The sequence below is a fragment of the Pipistrellus hanaki genome, assembly GCF_964339955.1.
Source record: "Pipistrellus hanaki genome assembly, chromosome: 4".
NCBI lineage: Eukaryota > Metazoa > Chordata > Mammalia > Chiroptera > Vespertilionidae > Pipistrellus > Pipistrellus hanaki.
Window position 1 is genome coordinate 60,291,138 of NC_140506.1, and position 14,437 is coordinate 60,305,574.

The 14,437-nt window shown below is 39.7% G+C and overlaps 1 protein-coding gene across 6 annotated transcripts in view; it reads right to left on the bottom strand.

The window, feature by feature from the left end:
* The window catches only part of CCDC112 (coiled-coil domain containing 112), a 114,306-nt gene that overhangs the window by 7,439 nt on the left and 92,430 nt on the right, over window positions 1-14,437 (bottom strand). For 4 of the 6 annotated variants that reach the window (XR_014794938.1, XM_084882837.1, XM_084882833.1 and 1 more), the window contains exons 1-6: window positions 13,255-13,506; window positions 9,933-10,054; window positions 7,615-7,736; window positions 5,066-5,155; window positions 1,446-1,521; window positions 322-712 (exon numbers count right to left, since the gene is read on the bottom strand). Coding sequence is in view for 5 of the 6 variants with exons in the window: in XM_084882837.1 (XP_084738963.1) it covers window positions 322-712; window positions 1,446-1,521; window positions 5,066-5,155; window positions 7,615-7,736; window positions 9,933-10,054; window positions 13,255-13,371 (918 nt within the window). In the remaining variant the exon portion in view is untranslated. Of the gene's footprint in view, window positions 1-321; window positions 713-1,445; window positions 1,522-5,065; window positions 5,156-7,614; window positions 7,737-9,932; window positions 10,055-13,254; window positions 13,507-14,437 lie in introns of those variants that run through there. The other 2 variants (XM_084882835.1, XM_084882836.1) reach the window with 1 other exon arrangement.

A 14,437-nucleotide genomic window follows, 5' to 3' on the forward strand; every position in this document is an offset into this window, starting at 1 on the left:
TGAAGTCAGACCATTTAGAACCAAATCATGGCTTTACCATTTCTGGTGGACATTGAGGGTTTTGCCCACAATCAGAAGTTTTCTAGCCCACTATATTATTTCTTGGGGTAGAAATGTTTGGCCTTAGAAAGTCCAACTATAGTTCCTTTAGTTAAGTTACTTAAAACTTCCCAATGCCCATCGCACCTTCTGTAAGATGGAGTGAAAACTGCAAATATACCTCATGGAGTTGTTGTAAAATGAATAAATGTTAAAGAGTTTACCACAGTAGCTAGAACAGAGAAAAACACAACAAATAATAGCTATAATAATTATTATTACCTCCTTTTTCCTTTCTTCTAGGGCCAGAAACTTTTGATACCATTTCTCATGCTGTTCAACTTCATCCTGTGTTCTTCCGGGAAGGTGTTCTAGGGCTTCTCCCATAAATGTTGGCTTCCCTTTATGTTTGTTTCTCACCTTTACAAAGTTCTGGTGATCATAGTCATCCCAGCCCCCTTGTCGCCCTCCTGTTTGCTGAAGGAATTTTTCAAAATCCACCACTTCCTCTGGAAGAGTAGTTGGTGCTACTTTGTCTACAGGAACTTTGCTTGACATCACTCTGAAAGCTTTATCTGTTTCTGAACTACCCAAAACCCATGTATCAATCTTCCTTGAGATGGCGCTCAACTCATTATTAGTTATTTTCTCTTCTTTAATAAGCTCTTCATATCTAAAATTTCAAAAATAAAGTTTGAATAATAAGATACAAATCAGTCCATATTAACCCTTTATTTTTCCTCTTATTTAAATTATTGCTCTTTTCGTGTCATCATCTCCACTTAGCACTATTAACATTGATAAATCTAAGACTTAAGTTTCCTCAGAGAATGTCTTTCAAATTCTTATCTAAGATTTTATAGTGTCCATATATACATGAACATTCACTTTAAACATGAAAAGCAATTTATAACCTAAAACAAAATTAGAAAAGTGTTGTTGCCTCTGTGTAAGACTAGTGTAATATATCTATACTACTAAAAGGGTAATAGGCTAATTACACCGGGAGACCTTCCAGACATCCTTCTGGACAAAGCCAGGGTGGTGGGGCTGAGGCAGAGGCAGTTAGGGGCAATCAGGTGGGGGGGGAGGCAGTTAGGGACAAGCAGGGCAGCAGGGGGGGCAGTTGGGGGTTATCAGGCTGGCAGGCAGAGTGGTTAGGGGCGAGCAGGCAGGCAGGCAGGCAGGTGAGCAGTTAGGAACCAGTGGTCCCGGATTGTGAGAAGGATGTCCAACTGCCAGTTTAAAGAGGGTACAGGCCGGGCTGAGGAGCACCCCTCTCCCCTACGACCTAGTGCACCGGGCCACTAGGTATAACAGTAAAATGGTTTATATATAACTACCTAGTGGAGAGTTATTGGGAATATATATCAATAATTTTATATTAAAACATGTTTAAAACATACATTAATCTCTGCTCCTCCTTAAAAGTGTTAATTGCATTTTCGATTTCTTCCATCATTTCTCTGAGCTTTTCAACAACTATAAAAAAACAGAAAAATTATATCATTTCATTGTGACTAAGAATTAAATATTAGGGAAAAATGGACTGTTCCCTTAGCTTAAAAACATTTATTATCCTAAAGGATCCTGAGAGTGCTCCTTCCCAGGCAGGTACTTTTAATCATTTCCAATATGAAAGGCAAACATTTATTGTTCCTGATTTAATGGACATTTTTTCTCCTTTTGAATTTCTCTCACTGTAAAATGGACCTTAATATCTTTGCCCATTTTTCTATTAGGTAATTTACCTTTGTTACTCTAATTTGTAGGCACTCTTTATATACTACTAGAGGCCCAGTGCACAAAATTAGTGCATGGGTGGGGTCCCTAGACCTGGCCGGTGATCAGGGCCAATTGGGACTTTCCAGCTGCCAACCATGGTTTCCCTTCCCCGACTGCCAGCTCTCAGTTAGGACCTTCCTTCATTCCACACCACCCCCCTGGTGGTCAGCACACATCATAGCAAGCAATCAAACTCCTGGTCTCTCAGTCGAACTCCTGAGGGGACACTCTGCATATTAGCCTTTTAAGTTACATATATCACTAATATTTTCCTGTCTTTCTACTTTGCTTATATAAGGGTTTGTGGGCTTTTCTTGGTATTTCGTTTTTTTAAGCAGTCAGTTTTGCCCACTATTTTCTTTATGGTTTCTGATCCATTCTTATAAACTATAATCCTATATAATAAAAGCCTAATATGCAAACCGACCAAACAGCAGAAAGACAGGCAGAATGACCAGTCACTATGATGTACACTGACCACCAGGGGGCAGATGCTCAACACAGGAGCTGCCCCCAGGTTGTCAGTGCGCTCCCAACAGACAATGCTCCAACCAACTGAGCGTGGGCAGGACTTATAGCATTTTAAAGATAAAAAGCTATGTAAACATCAGATAATACGGTTCTCTAATGTATTCTTATCAATCCCTAACCAATAAAACAGGGCTTAGTTCCAGAGCAAGGCTCATGGCTGGTGAGTACAGCGCCAGCGCAGGAGCCTCTCCCGCCTCCATGGTAGCGCTAAGAAGCAGCCAGTTGAGTAGTAAGGAGTAGCAAGCAGGCGGGTGGTAAGGAGTGATGACTCCCAGACTGTGAGAGGGATATCCGACTGCCAGCTTAGGCCCGCTCTCTAAGCTGGCAGGTGGACACTCCCCGAGGGGTCACACACAGGCCAGGCTGAGGGACCCCCTACCCCCAAATGAATTTCATGCATTGGACCTTTTAGTACAATTATTAAAATATTAGCCCATGTTCTTTCTAGTATTGTTATGGTTTTTTATATTAATTTAACAAACTATAATATTCATATTTGCCATTTTTAGTGCTTCCTAAATTTTAAGCACAGCACAAGTGCTTTATGTACACTGTGTCACTTCATCCCCAAACAACCCTGAGTTAAGTACTGTGGTTATTTTCATTTTAGAGCTGAGAGATGAAAGCTCAGGAAAATCAAAGAACTTGCCTAAAATCACATAACTGGTAGATCAAGAATTTGACTCAATATCTGTTTGATTCTTAAAATCTATTCATCTTGAGTACTTTACTGTTTCTCTCTAACATAGTTGTTTCTCTCTCTCTCTCTCAAAATCAATAGAAACATATCTTCAGGTGAGGGTTTTTAAAAAATGCTATAAATTTTTATAAATTATGGAGTGGGCAAAACAGATATTAGGGTCATTTATAGGATGGAAAATCAGTGGTAATGAAAGATTCATATGCAGCCCTAACCGGTTTGGCTCAGTGGATAGAGTGCCGGCCTGTGGACTGAAGGGTCCCAGGTTTGATTCCAGTCAATGGTATGTACCCTGGTTGAGGGCACATCCCCACTATGGGGGTATGTAGGAGGCAGCTGATAGATGTTTTTCTCTCATCCATGTTTCTAACTCTATCCCTCTCCCTTCTCTCTGTAAAAAATCAATAAAATACACACACACACACATACACACACACGCACACGCACATACACACTAGAGACCCATTGCGTAAAATTCATCACAGAGGGGGGAGGGGGAAGGGCGGTGGTGTCCTTCAGCCCAGCCTGCACCCTCTCCAATCTGGGACCCCTCGAGGGATGTTCACTGGGATAGGGCTTAAATGAGCAGTCGGACATCTCTCTCACAATCCAGGACTGCTGGCTCCCAAATGCTTGCCCGCCTGCCTTCCTGATTGCCCCTAACCACTTCTGCCTGCCAGCCTGATCACCCCCTAACCACTCCCATGCTAGCCTGATTGATGTCTAACTGCTCCCCTGCCAGCCTGTTTGCCCACAACTTCCCTCCTCTGCCAGCCTGGTCACCCCTAACTGCCTTCCCTTGCTTGCCTGATCACCCACAACTGTCCTCCCTTGCAGGCCTGGTCCCTCCCAACTGCCCTCCCCTGCTGGCCATCTTGTGGTGGCCATCTTGTGTCCACATAGGGGCAGGATCTTTGACCACATTGAGACAGCCATCTTGTGTGTTGGAGTGATGGTCAATCTGCATATTACTTTTATTAGATAGGATAGAGGTCTGGTGCACAGATGGGGGCCAGCTGCCCTGAAGGGTGTCCTAGATCAAGGTGGGGGTTCCCCTGGGGCGTGGGGTGGCCTGGGCGAGGGGCCTGTGGTGGTTTGCAGGCCAGCCACATCCCCTGGCGTCCCAAGCAGGGGCCTGGTATCTGGAATTTATTTACCTTTACAGTTGAAACTTTGTAGCCTGGAGCAGAGCCAAGCCTTCTGCTTGCACTATGGCTGCTGCCATTTCTGTTTGGATTTGTTTACCTTCTATAATTGAAACTTTGTAGCCTTGAGTGGAGGTCTAGGCCAGCAAGGGCAGGCGGAAAGCTTGGCTTCTCCCATTGCCTGGGAAACCCAAGCCTAACTCCTGCTCTTGTGGCTGCAGCCATCTTGGTTGGGGTTAATTTGCATACTCACTCTGATTGGCTGGTGGGAGTGGCTGGTGAGCGTGGCTTGTGGGTGTAGCAGAGGTGTGGTCAATTTGCATATTACTCTTTCATTAGATAAGATTATTGAAGAGGAAAAAAGACTGATTTCCTGATTTTTAGCCTAGTGGTTTTCCTATCAATTGGTTTTTGAAATAATTGCCTTTTAAGATACATTCTAAATGTCTAAAGAAATGGTTAAATAATATTGGGACAAACACTAGTCATTTGTAAAAAAATAAAATTGTATCCTTTCCTGTCTACTTATGTAAACATGAGGAAATCAGTCTTTTTTCCTTTTCATCGACTGTATATGCAACCTGGGTATGTGCTCTAACTGGGAATCGAACCTGCAACCTTTTGGTGTACAGGACAATGTTCCAACCAATTGAGCTTGGGCAGGATTTATAGCATTTTAAAGATAAAAAGCTATGTAAAGTCAGGTAATACAATTCTCTAATATATTCTTATCAATCCCTAACCAATAAAGTAGGTCTTAGTTCCATTAATGCTAAAGAGGAAAATTCCTATTAGAAAAGTATGTTTCTAATGAACAATAAAAAACACACTAATATATAAGAATATAAAATCTAAATGTACTTACAACTAGGTGTAGGCCTCACATCTTTTAACTGATGCTGAAGTTTCTTTACATTATTATGTATTTTGGCCAATTGTTGCTGGATTTTTGATCCTATAAGGGAGAAGTATGTACTTTAAAATAATTCTATGACAAACATGGTTACAGTTCATGATTCTACATCTGAGACAGCTCATCTTCATTTGGTAAAAGATAGCCAAGAGAAATTAAATAATGAACAAAAGATGATTACTTAAGTGTCAATACAGCCTGAACCTTTTAATAAGTACCCTTGATCTAAATAAAGTATCTCTCAATTTCCTCCAGTATTTAAAAGTACAGCGGGATAAATCTTATTATAATCTGTGCCAAGAAAATGTCTGTTTTTTTACTCTGTGGAGATTCAGTTATTGGACAGTCTTTTAAATACATGGATCAATAGCTTAGGCTTAATCATATTTTATTCTTCCACAGAGTTTTCTTTTTTTTTAATTTGTTATAATTGTATGAGAATAGAATTTGGGCTAGATCTCAACTCTATTTTTAGAATATTAAAACTGAATATTAATTCTATGAATACTGACAAACTTCCTAATAAGAATTAATTTCATCTAACCACATCCTTGTGTGACTGACTGTCACAGCCTTGACAAAGTGCTTTCAGGTGCCATTCAGTGATAGATACACTATAGGCTGCCAAGCTCATCCAAAGGATCAGCCTGAACATGGTGGGCCCGCAATAAAAGCCTGTAAATGGAGGAGGGTCTCAAAGACATTTTCAGCTGTTCTGTATCAGCAGCAGAAATCCTAGATTCCTCTTTTGAAATTTCTTTCTGAAGTAATAATCTTACTTTAGTATTTATTTCAATTATATAGGCTAAAATCATATATTTACATTCATACATCTATATTTGTGAGATATATACGATATATATAACAGTAATATTATTTTATCATCTTTGGGTACTTTATTATGCCCCTCCATTTTTTTTAATGTTTCACAAATGAGCATGAAAAACCAAACAGCTATGTCCAAGTCTTTAAAATAATTTTTTTTTTTTTTAGAAAGGTTACCGGTAAGCCTAGAGCCAATGCTAATATCCAAAACAAACCTCAAATATGTGCGTGTGGCTTTGGCTAGTTATTTCTGAATAAAAATTCAAGTGTTCCAAAGAGAAGAAACTTTATCCATTGTATTTTTAAAGAGTCTTATTCACTGTTGGAACTTAAAATCAAAAAACTTCCCTAGTAATGTAAGCAATTAGGAGAGTGTTTTTTTTCTGGGCCATAGTTTGATCAGTTATAGAGACATCTCTATAGGGCAAGTAATCTTTTATTTCTTCATTTGGAACTGCCACTCTAATAGGCAAACCATTTAAATACATAAATGCACGCTAAAATTGTGGCATGATGTTTGAGGTCAGGAAAAGAAATTCACTACTTCTGGGCTCTAATGGGGAGGGAAAGCCTCTATATCCTTATATTAAGTGCATTCCTTTCTCTCCTTGATAAGATAAACACAAAGTGTTCATAAAGAGAGGCAAAAGTGTAGCAGAAAAGAATAAAAAGATAAAAATAAAGTTGCCTCAAAAAGAGGAAATACAGAGAATAGAGACACTATAGATAGATAGTGGCACAATTGAGAGATTTAAAGATCAGCTTCTCAGTGTCTATAAAAGAACTGAGGGTATTTAAGAAATATTAAACTAGGGATGTTTAGATTTCTCTATGAAGCAAAGAGGAGAACTGAAAATTTTATATTAGGTCCTGTTATCATTCAAACAGAAGAGGGAGAATGATTCTTGCCAGTATCCAACAAAAGATGATTTTTAAAATAGTGCAATCTTTTGTTCTAAAAGGAAAAAATTATTAAGAATTTCTTTTAATTGGCTATAAGGGATTTATAAGTCAATATTTTATAAAGCTTAGTTAGTTGATAACCATTATTTTTTCTTTAAACAATGCTATGCAATTTTTTATTATTATAACCTAGAATTTTTCAACATATAAAATTTACTCTTCAATGAAAGAAGGTATTCTTGTAGAATTAAGACCAACATTTAGTACACTATAAACAATGATTGATATTCATAGCAAATAATATAACATTTTCTGTGTAATCTATAAGGCACCTTTTCATATATTATCTCATGGGATGTACAGAACAAATGCCCTGAGGTAGAAATGGTAGGTGTTGTATCACAGACAAGTAAACTCAAGTTTACAGGATTATGTGACCTGATCACTTCTTACTATTATGATGAGCTAAGATCAGATAGCCCAGGAATTAATTTCTATGTAAGAAATTTTAATAACATTATCTAGTTTGTCAACCAAAAAACAAAACCCTCTTTTTCCTATTAAATTGAGATAAATACACACAGAAAACAATCCAGCTAGAATCACTAAATAGTAACCTGATGAAATAAATACATATCCATAAAAGACAAACACATTACTAACGAGAAAGTGTCTTGATAGAAAACATAAGTCAATGCACAGATATAAAGCATAGGGCAAAACTACAACTTTATGTCACTCAACAGTTTTTGTTCATCATGAACTCAACTTACTTTCTGTTTTCCTGTTGTTAATCAATTTATTTTCCAATTCTTCCAGCATACTATGCTCGATTCTGAAGTCACTTTTTTGGTTGTAGAAATGACTGTGTTTATCTTTTTCTATGTTAATAACTCTTTAGAAAAAGAAATAAATGGTATAAATATGACTTAAATATATTTTAATTGTTTAAAATATGAAGACACTTATAATAATCAGAACTTTATATTTGGATTCACTCATCTAAGGAGTCAAAATATAATGACTTGAATAATAAGGCTAAGGAGTCAAAATAGTATTATAATTTATTTAACCTGGAATACAATGCAGTGGCACTGTGTTCCATGTACTGACAAGGAAAGATCTCCACTACACACACTTTTTATAACAAAGAATTTATATGACAATGTTAGTCATACCCAAAGGTAGAAAATGCTAAATTGTATACTTTCAAATAATATCACTCTGATTCAACAATTTTACCTCTTCTTCCTCTCTTGGCTCATCTATCTTTCTTTTTCCTTTTAGCTTAAGTATTCTAAATTAAGCCCATTTCATTTTTAATTTCACCCCAACATACTTCAGTGTACATTTCTAGAGATTATGGATATTTGCCTTACATCACTAAAATGCTACTATCCTGCCTGACAAGATACAATCCCTTAGTATCTAAGATATACTCTTAAGTTTAAAAAAGCACACCAACATGAAAGGTCCAGAACAGATATTAAAATTTATATAAAAAAGACAAACTATGAATATGCACTTTTATTTCCTTATAAGTACAGATTATAAAATATATGTGGTACAATATACAAGAAACTAAAAATATTGGCTGTATGAGAGGAGGGGAAGTGGGTAGCTGGGGTCACTAGCAAAACAGACTTTTCACTGAGTACCCTTTGATATGTATTGATTTTTAAACCCGTGAATGTTTTATCTATTCTGAAAATAAAAGTTATATTACAAACTGTGTTTTTTTTCTTTATATGCAATGAGAATTGCTGGATAAAAATATTCTTCCAATGGATTTTTATAACATTCTCCCAATGAGTTTTTCCAAAACCTTTTAACAGATGAAGAAAGCCTACTGAGAGCTGTAAAACCAGCACATTCTGGTAGACAAGTATCAAGACTGGCATAATCTACTGGTTTGTTATATATATATATATATATATATATATATATATATATATATATATATATATATATATAAAATATCCATATTAACTCCTTGGTAGATTATTAGTCTAGAGAGAAACATATACCAGAACCCCTAACCAAGAGTCTAACACTATCCAAGGTAATACATTTTAGAAATCAAAGAAAATAAAACTGTATTTTCTCAAATTCTGAGTATTAAAAGTAATATATGAGTATTACATAAGTGAAATTGAGAATTCAATCTCCCAAAGCTATAGTATAGTACAGCTTTCCAAATTTCAAACAGTATTACTTTTTTATTGGTAGAATTTCTAAACAGAAAACTGCCACTAATTCTGGTCCAGAGAGCATTTTTTTTTTTTTTTTTACAAGTCTCCTTTTCTGTGGGTTGATAAATTGATACTTTATAATTTCAAAGAAGTGTTTTAACAAACTTCTCAATTGTAGGGTAGGATTGACTGCTCTGAGTTCTAATTCTTTTATCATTCCTCATGATATATATCATAACACTGAACATTAAATATAGGGCGTCCCGTAAAAATGTATACACATATATTTTTGACACCTCAATTAATGTTTCTTTCTCTTCAGATTTAACTCATTGGAATTAATAATTACTCAATGTGTATACACTTAACAGGGAGTTGGGGGGTAGACACCCTGTACATATCACTAGTTATTCAAAGAGAAAATACAAATACACCACAAATTAAAAATTCTCAGCCTAATCATTACATGCAGGATTGATCTGAAAAGGGCAGAGACCATAAGAGGGAGACCAAATAAAAGGACATTTCAAAAAATAACTCGAGGTAGAGACTTTTCATTAAAATTGTTCTCTCACTCAAAAATATTTACCAAATGTTAACCGTGGTAAGTGAAATATATTCAATCTGTTGTTTGATATATGAGATCTAAAGAAATAACTATATTGTTTCCTTTGAAAGACATTGGTTCAAATGTAAAAATAAATAAAATTCAAATAACTGCATTTAAAATTATATTAAATAGTCTCTTATCATTGGTCTATTGTACACACTCAACCTTTCTCTAATGACCAGAATTTTGTACTTACTGTGGAGATTGGACAGGGAGTAGTAGAATTAATTTTATACATTATTCATAATAAAATGGCTAGTAATGTTATTTGGAGACAGTGTATACTTACAGATTTTTAAATTTTTCTGCTGTGCGTATGAATTCTGCTTTCTTAGGCTGACTAACTTTCTGTTTCCAGTTGTGAAGCTGAAAAGAACGAATTCCACCTGAAGTACCAAAACAGCCATCATTCTGCATTAAAAAAAAAAAAAAAAAAAAAAAAAAGTTTATCCTAAATAATAAAAATGGTAAAAGATTAAGGTGGAATTTTTTTTCAGAGATGAAATGTCAATGATGGAGTTTCTCAGGGGATAATTTTATCCATTCACCCATTGATGGCTACTGTAAATAAAGTTACAACGAACATGGGGTGCATACATCTATTCGAGTTAATGTTTTTGTTTCCTTCAGATAAATGACTAGAAGTACAATCATTGGATCATATAGTTCTGTATTTAAATTTTTGAGGAACCTATGTATTATTTTCCATAGAGCTGCACCAACTTCCATCAACAGTACACAAGGGTTCCCTTTTTCCACATCCTTACCAACACTTGTTGCTTCTTGTCTTTTTGATAATAGCCATTCTATCAAGTGTAAGGTAAATCTTATTTTTTTGTTTTTGTTTTGTTTTGTTCTTTAAACCACCCAATCTGAGTTATTTTGTTATGGAGCCCTAAAAGACTAAAACAGAAACTTTAGATATTTTGGCGCATACCTCTAATATCATGAGGTTGTCATCAGAAAATTATTAGTTGGTCTCAGTGTTAGAGTCCATAGGAGCATTCATTCATGTAATAAATAGTATGACAATATTCAAGTTCAGTGTTAGGCTATAGAATTTGAGCATATCACTGTGTGTATGGGGGAGGGGAGTACAAAGACGGATTAACACATACACTCCTCACAAATCACAACGTAGTATAGCAGAGATTCCAATTTCTTTTTTAAAACCGAAACACCCTTGAGGAATTCTACCCCATCACCGTTGCTAACTGTCAACTGTGAGGCTCTCATCCCCTAAAGCGGTGAGAGGATATAAAGCAGGGTGTCTCAACCTCAGCACTATTATTTTTTTGCTGTGAAGGGCTATTCTTTGGCCTCTACTCACTAGATGCTAGTAAACACCAATCTCCCCCTCACCCCCCACAGCTGTGACAACCAAAAATGTCTTCAGACACTGCAAAATGTTGAGGACCGATACAACATTTGATACAGCTCCGTGATGATTTTGATCACCCTGGAAGGCAAACCTCTGAGAATTACTGTAGTGAAGTGATAAAAGTGTACATTGATAATAATATTAAGCAACTTGAGACTGCAAATCAGGAGGTAAAACATATTTGTAAGAATTTAGGAAAGTAATCTCTTTGAACCAAAGTAAGACAAAAAAGTTTCATGAAGAAAGCCAGCAAGATGGCTAAACTATAAGGTCATACATTAAAAAAAAAAAATTTTTATTTTCTTAAAAAAATAAATATATATATATATATTCTACAGGCCTGGCACATGAAATTTGTGCACGGGGGGGGGGGGGGCGGAGGTGGGGGAGAGTCCCTCAGCCTGGCCTGTGCCCTCTCACAGTTGAGAGCCGTCAGTCGGACATCCTTAGCGCTCCTGCAGAGGCAGGAGCAGCTCTGGCCTCTGCTGCTGCACTCCCCAGCTATGAGCTCAGCTTCTGGCTGAGTGGCGCTTCCCCTGTGAGAGCACACTGACCACCAGGGGGCAGCTCCTGCAATGAGCATCTACCCTCTGGTGGTCAGTGCGCATCATAGTGACTGGTTGTTCCCCAGTTTGGTTGATTTGCGTATTAGCCTTTTATTATATAGGATTATGAATCTTTATATATTTTATATATTTTTTGAGTCATTTGGGCCAGAGTTAGAATAATAAAGAGAATTATAAAGGTGTGAGAAAATTTGTTTGAGGTGGAATTTCTATAAGACACTGTATTTCCCTAGAACCTGGGTGGGAAACTTTTTTTCTACTAAGGGCCATTTGGATATTTATAACATCACTCACGGGCCATACAAAATTACCAACTTAAAAAATATCCTGCTCTATTTGGTCACACATTTAACTAACTCACCCTTAATGCCTTGGCAGGGCCAGAGCAAATGATTTCTCCGGCCTTATATGGCTGTGGGCTGGACATTTCCCATCCCTCAGGAAGAAACAGATGGAGCATGTCCTCAGCTCACAACAACCTTCCTTCACAAAGATTTAGTGAGCACGTGCTACGCTCCAGGACTACTGTAAACAGGCACAGTTCTTGATGTTGGGAACACAATAGTGAATAAAACCTCCTGCCCTTACAGAGTTTACATTCCTAAGGGTGGATGGTATAAGGAGAAAGATATTTTAAAAATAGGTATAAAATATGCAACATATCATGGTAATAAGTGCTATGAAGTAAAAGAAAACCAGAAAAAGGGTCGGGGCTGCACTGGGTAAGGGAATTCAGTTTGGGGAAGGGATAGAAAGAACCATTGAGCTGATGGTGTTTTGCACAAAGGCATCTGAAGGCGGTGACAGCGCCAGGCGTGGGGAAGAGCAGAGGGAAGAGCAATTTGAAAGCCCTGAGGCAGGAGAGTGCTCACTGGCATGTCTGAGTGAAGGCCAGGGAGCCAGAATGGCGGTGCAGGCACTGGCGGTGCAGGGGCAGGAGGTGGGCGAAGGCGAGGCAGCTCATCGGCGGGGTGAGGATGCTGGCTTTTATCGTGAATGAGATCCAGACGCTCTCCGAGGCTCCTGGGCAGAATCGGGTCCAGTAAGGACCCAACCGCCCTGCTGTGGAGAACACTTTAAAAAGGCAAGAGTGGAAGAATAGAAACCCCTTGGGGGAGTATTTCAGGCAGGAAGAAATGATGGTGTGCACCAGGGAAGCGGTGAGAAGAGGTGGACTCTGGGCTTACCCTGAAGGTGGAGCAGACAGGACTGGGGGAGAATCGGAGCCAACACCTTTGACCCGAGCTCCGGGAACCAGCCGTTCTCCCGCAGGGGCCCTCTGGTTTGCATTGTGGAGAAGGGGGTCCCAAATGATCTCAGGAAACACATCTGCCTGGGACCCTCCCTGTCAGGTCCCATAACAGAGCAGCCACGGAGCAATTCCTCGGCACACAGTCTCTCCACCAAGCCCCGTACCGGGGACTCCATGGCCGCAGCTGGGGCAGGTGCACGCCGCCGGCTGCAGGTTTTCAGGGAAGAACCCGAGTCGCGGGGAGGATGGCTCCCAGGAAAAAGCCGTTAAACGCACAGGCGAACAAAGCGCCGCGCCGGGCGGTGCCAGGCCTCCAGAGCGGGGGACGGACACCTCCCGGCCGCGCGGCGGACACCTGTTCGGACCCCGCGGGCCCCCGGCCGCCGCCAGAGGCTCCGGCCTCCGCCCTTACCTGTGGCGGCACCTGCGCTGCTCCCACGCCGCTCCCCGCGGCCGCGCCCGCCCCCGCCACAGCCCCGGCCACCGCGGTGGCCGCCGCCGCCACCACCACCGTCGTCAGGGCAGCCATCTTTCCTCGCCGAGCCGCTCCGGCCGCTGCGACCACCCCGACCAGAGGGTTCAGGCGCCGGACGCTCCCGGAAAGGCAGATGCTGCACGAAGCTGCCGGGCTCCGGGGCTGCGTGGGGATGCCAGGCCGGGCGTGGATACGGGGCGGGGCCGGAGCGCGGGGGGCGGGACCAGAGCGTGGATACGGGGCGGGGCCGGAGCGCGGGGGCGGGACCAGAGCGTGGATACGGGGCGGGGCCGGAGCGGGGGGCGGGGCCGGGCGTGGATACGGGGCGGGGCCGGAGCGCGGGGCGGGGCCGGGTTGGGGCGCAGGTTAAGTAGAGGCCTGGCTTGGCTCTGAGCTGGCGGGGAGGTGAGAGGATGCAGGGGGCGGGGGCGGTGTATAACCTTCTCAGCAAAATCTTTCTACACCTAACCTCACCTGTTCCCTGACCGCCAGAAAAACTCATTGTTTTTTATTCTCATCCGGAATTGTATTCTTGACATATATAGAAACATCTGTATCTATCTTAAGATACAGAAAGTTTACATAATAGAACTTATTTCTAGGTTCCTACTAAGTGCTGGTGAGACTGAATCTAAATGAAAAAGTATTATTGATGAACTTGAACAAAAACTATATTTCACTTTTTAAATAAACAACCAGAGCATACCCCACACTATCAGATACGAGAGACAGGAATGCATCAAGGACTTGAGGTTTTTGTCTTTCCTTAATATGTTATATACATTTCTTTTCTCACTGAAATTCTGGGTTCCTTAGAATATCAGCATACTTACTTATTTGCTTTTACTCACACAATTAGGTAGCTTCAAATTACAATTCTAATATTACCACTAACAGTAGTAAACTTACTAAGTGACGTTTAAGACCATTTTGCAGTTCTTTTCATCCTTGGAATATCTTCAGGACAGGATATCCAGGCAGAGTGATATGTTCAAAAGTTTTCTGAAATCTAGTCTGTCTTTTCTCTGTGTGGTTATAAAATCAATTTGTATATAGTTGGGTCCTTTCAGTTGTATTTGTGTTCAATTTCAGCGTTTTCTCTTTTTATCTCCCCCACTGG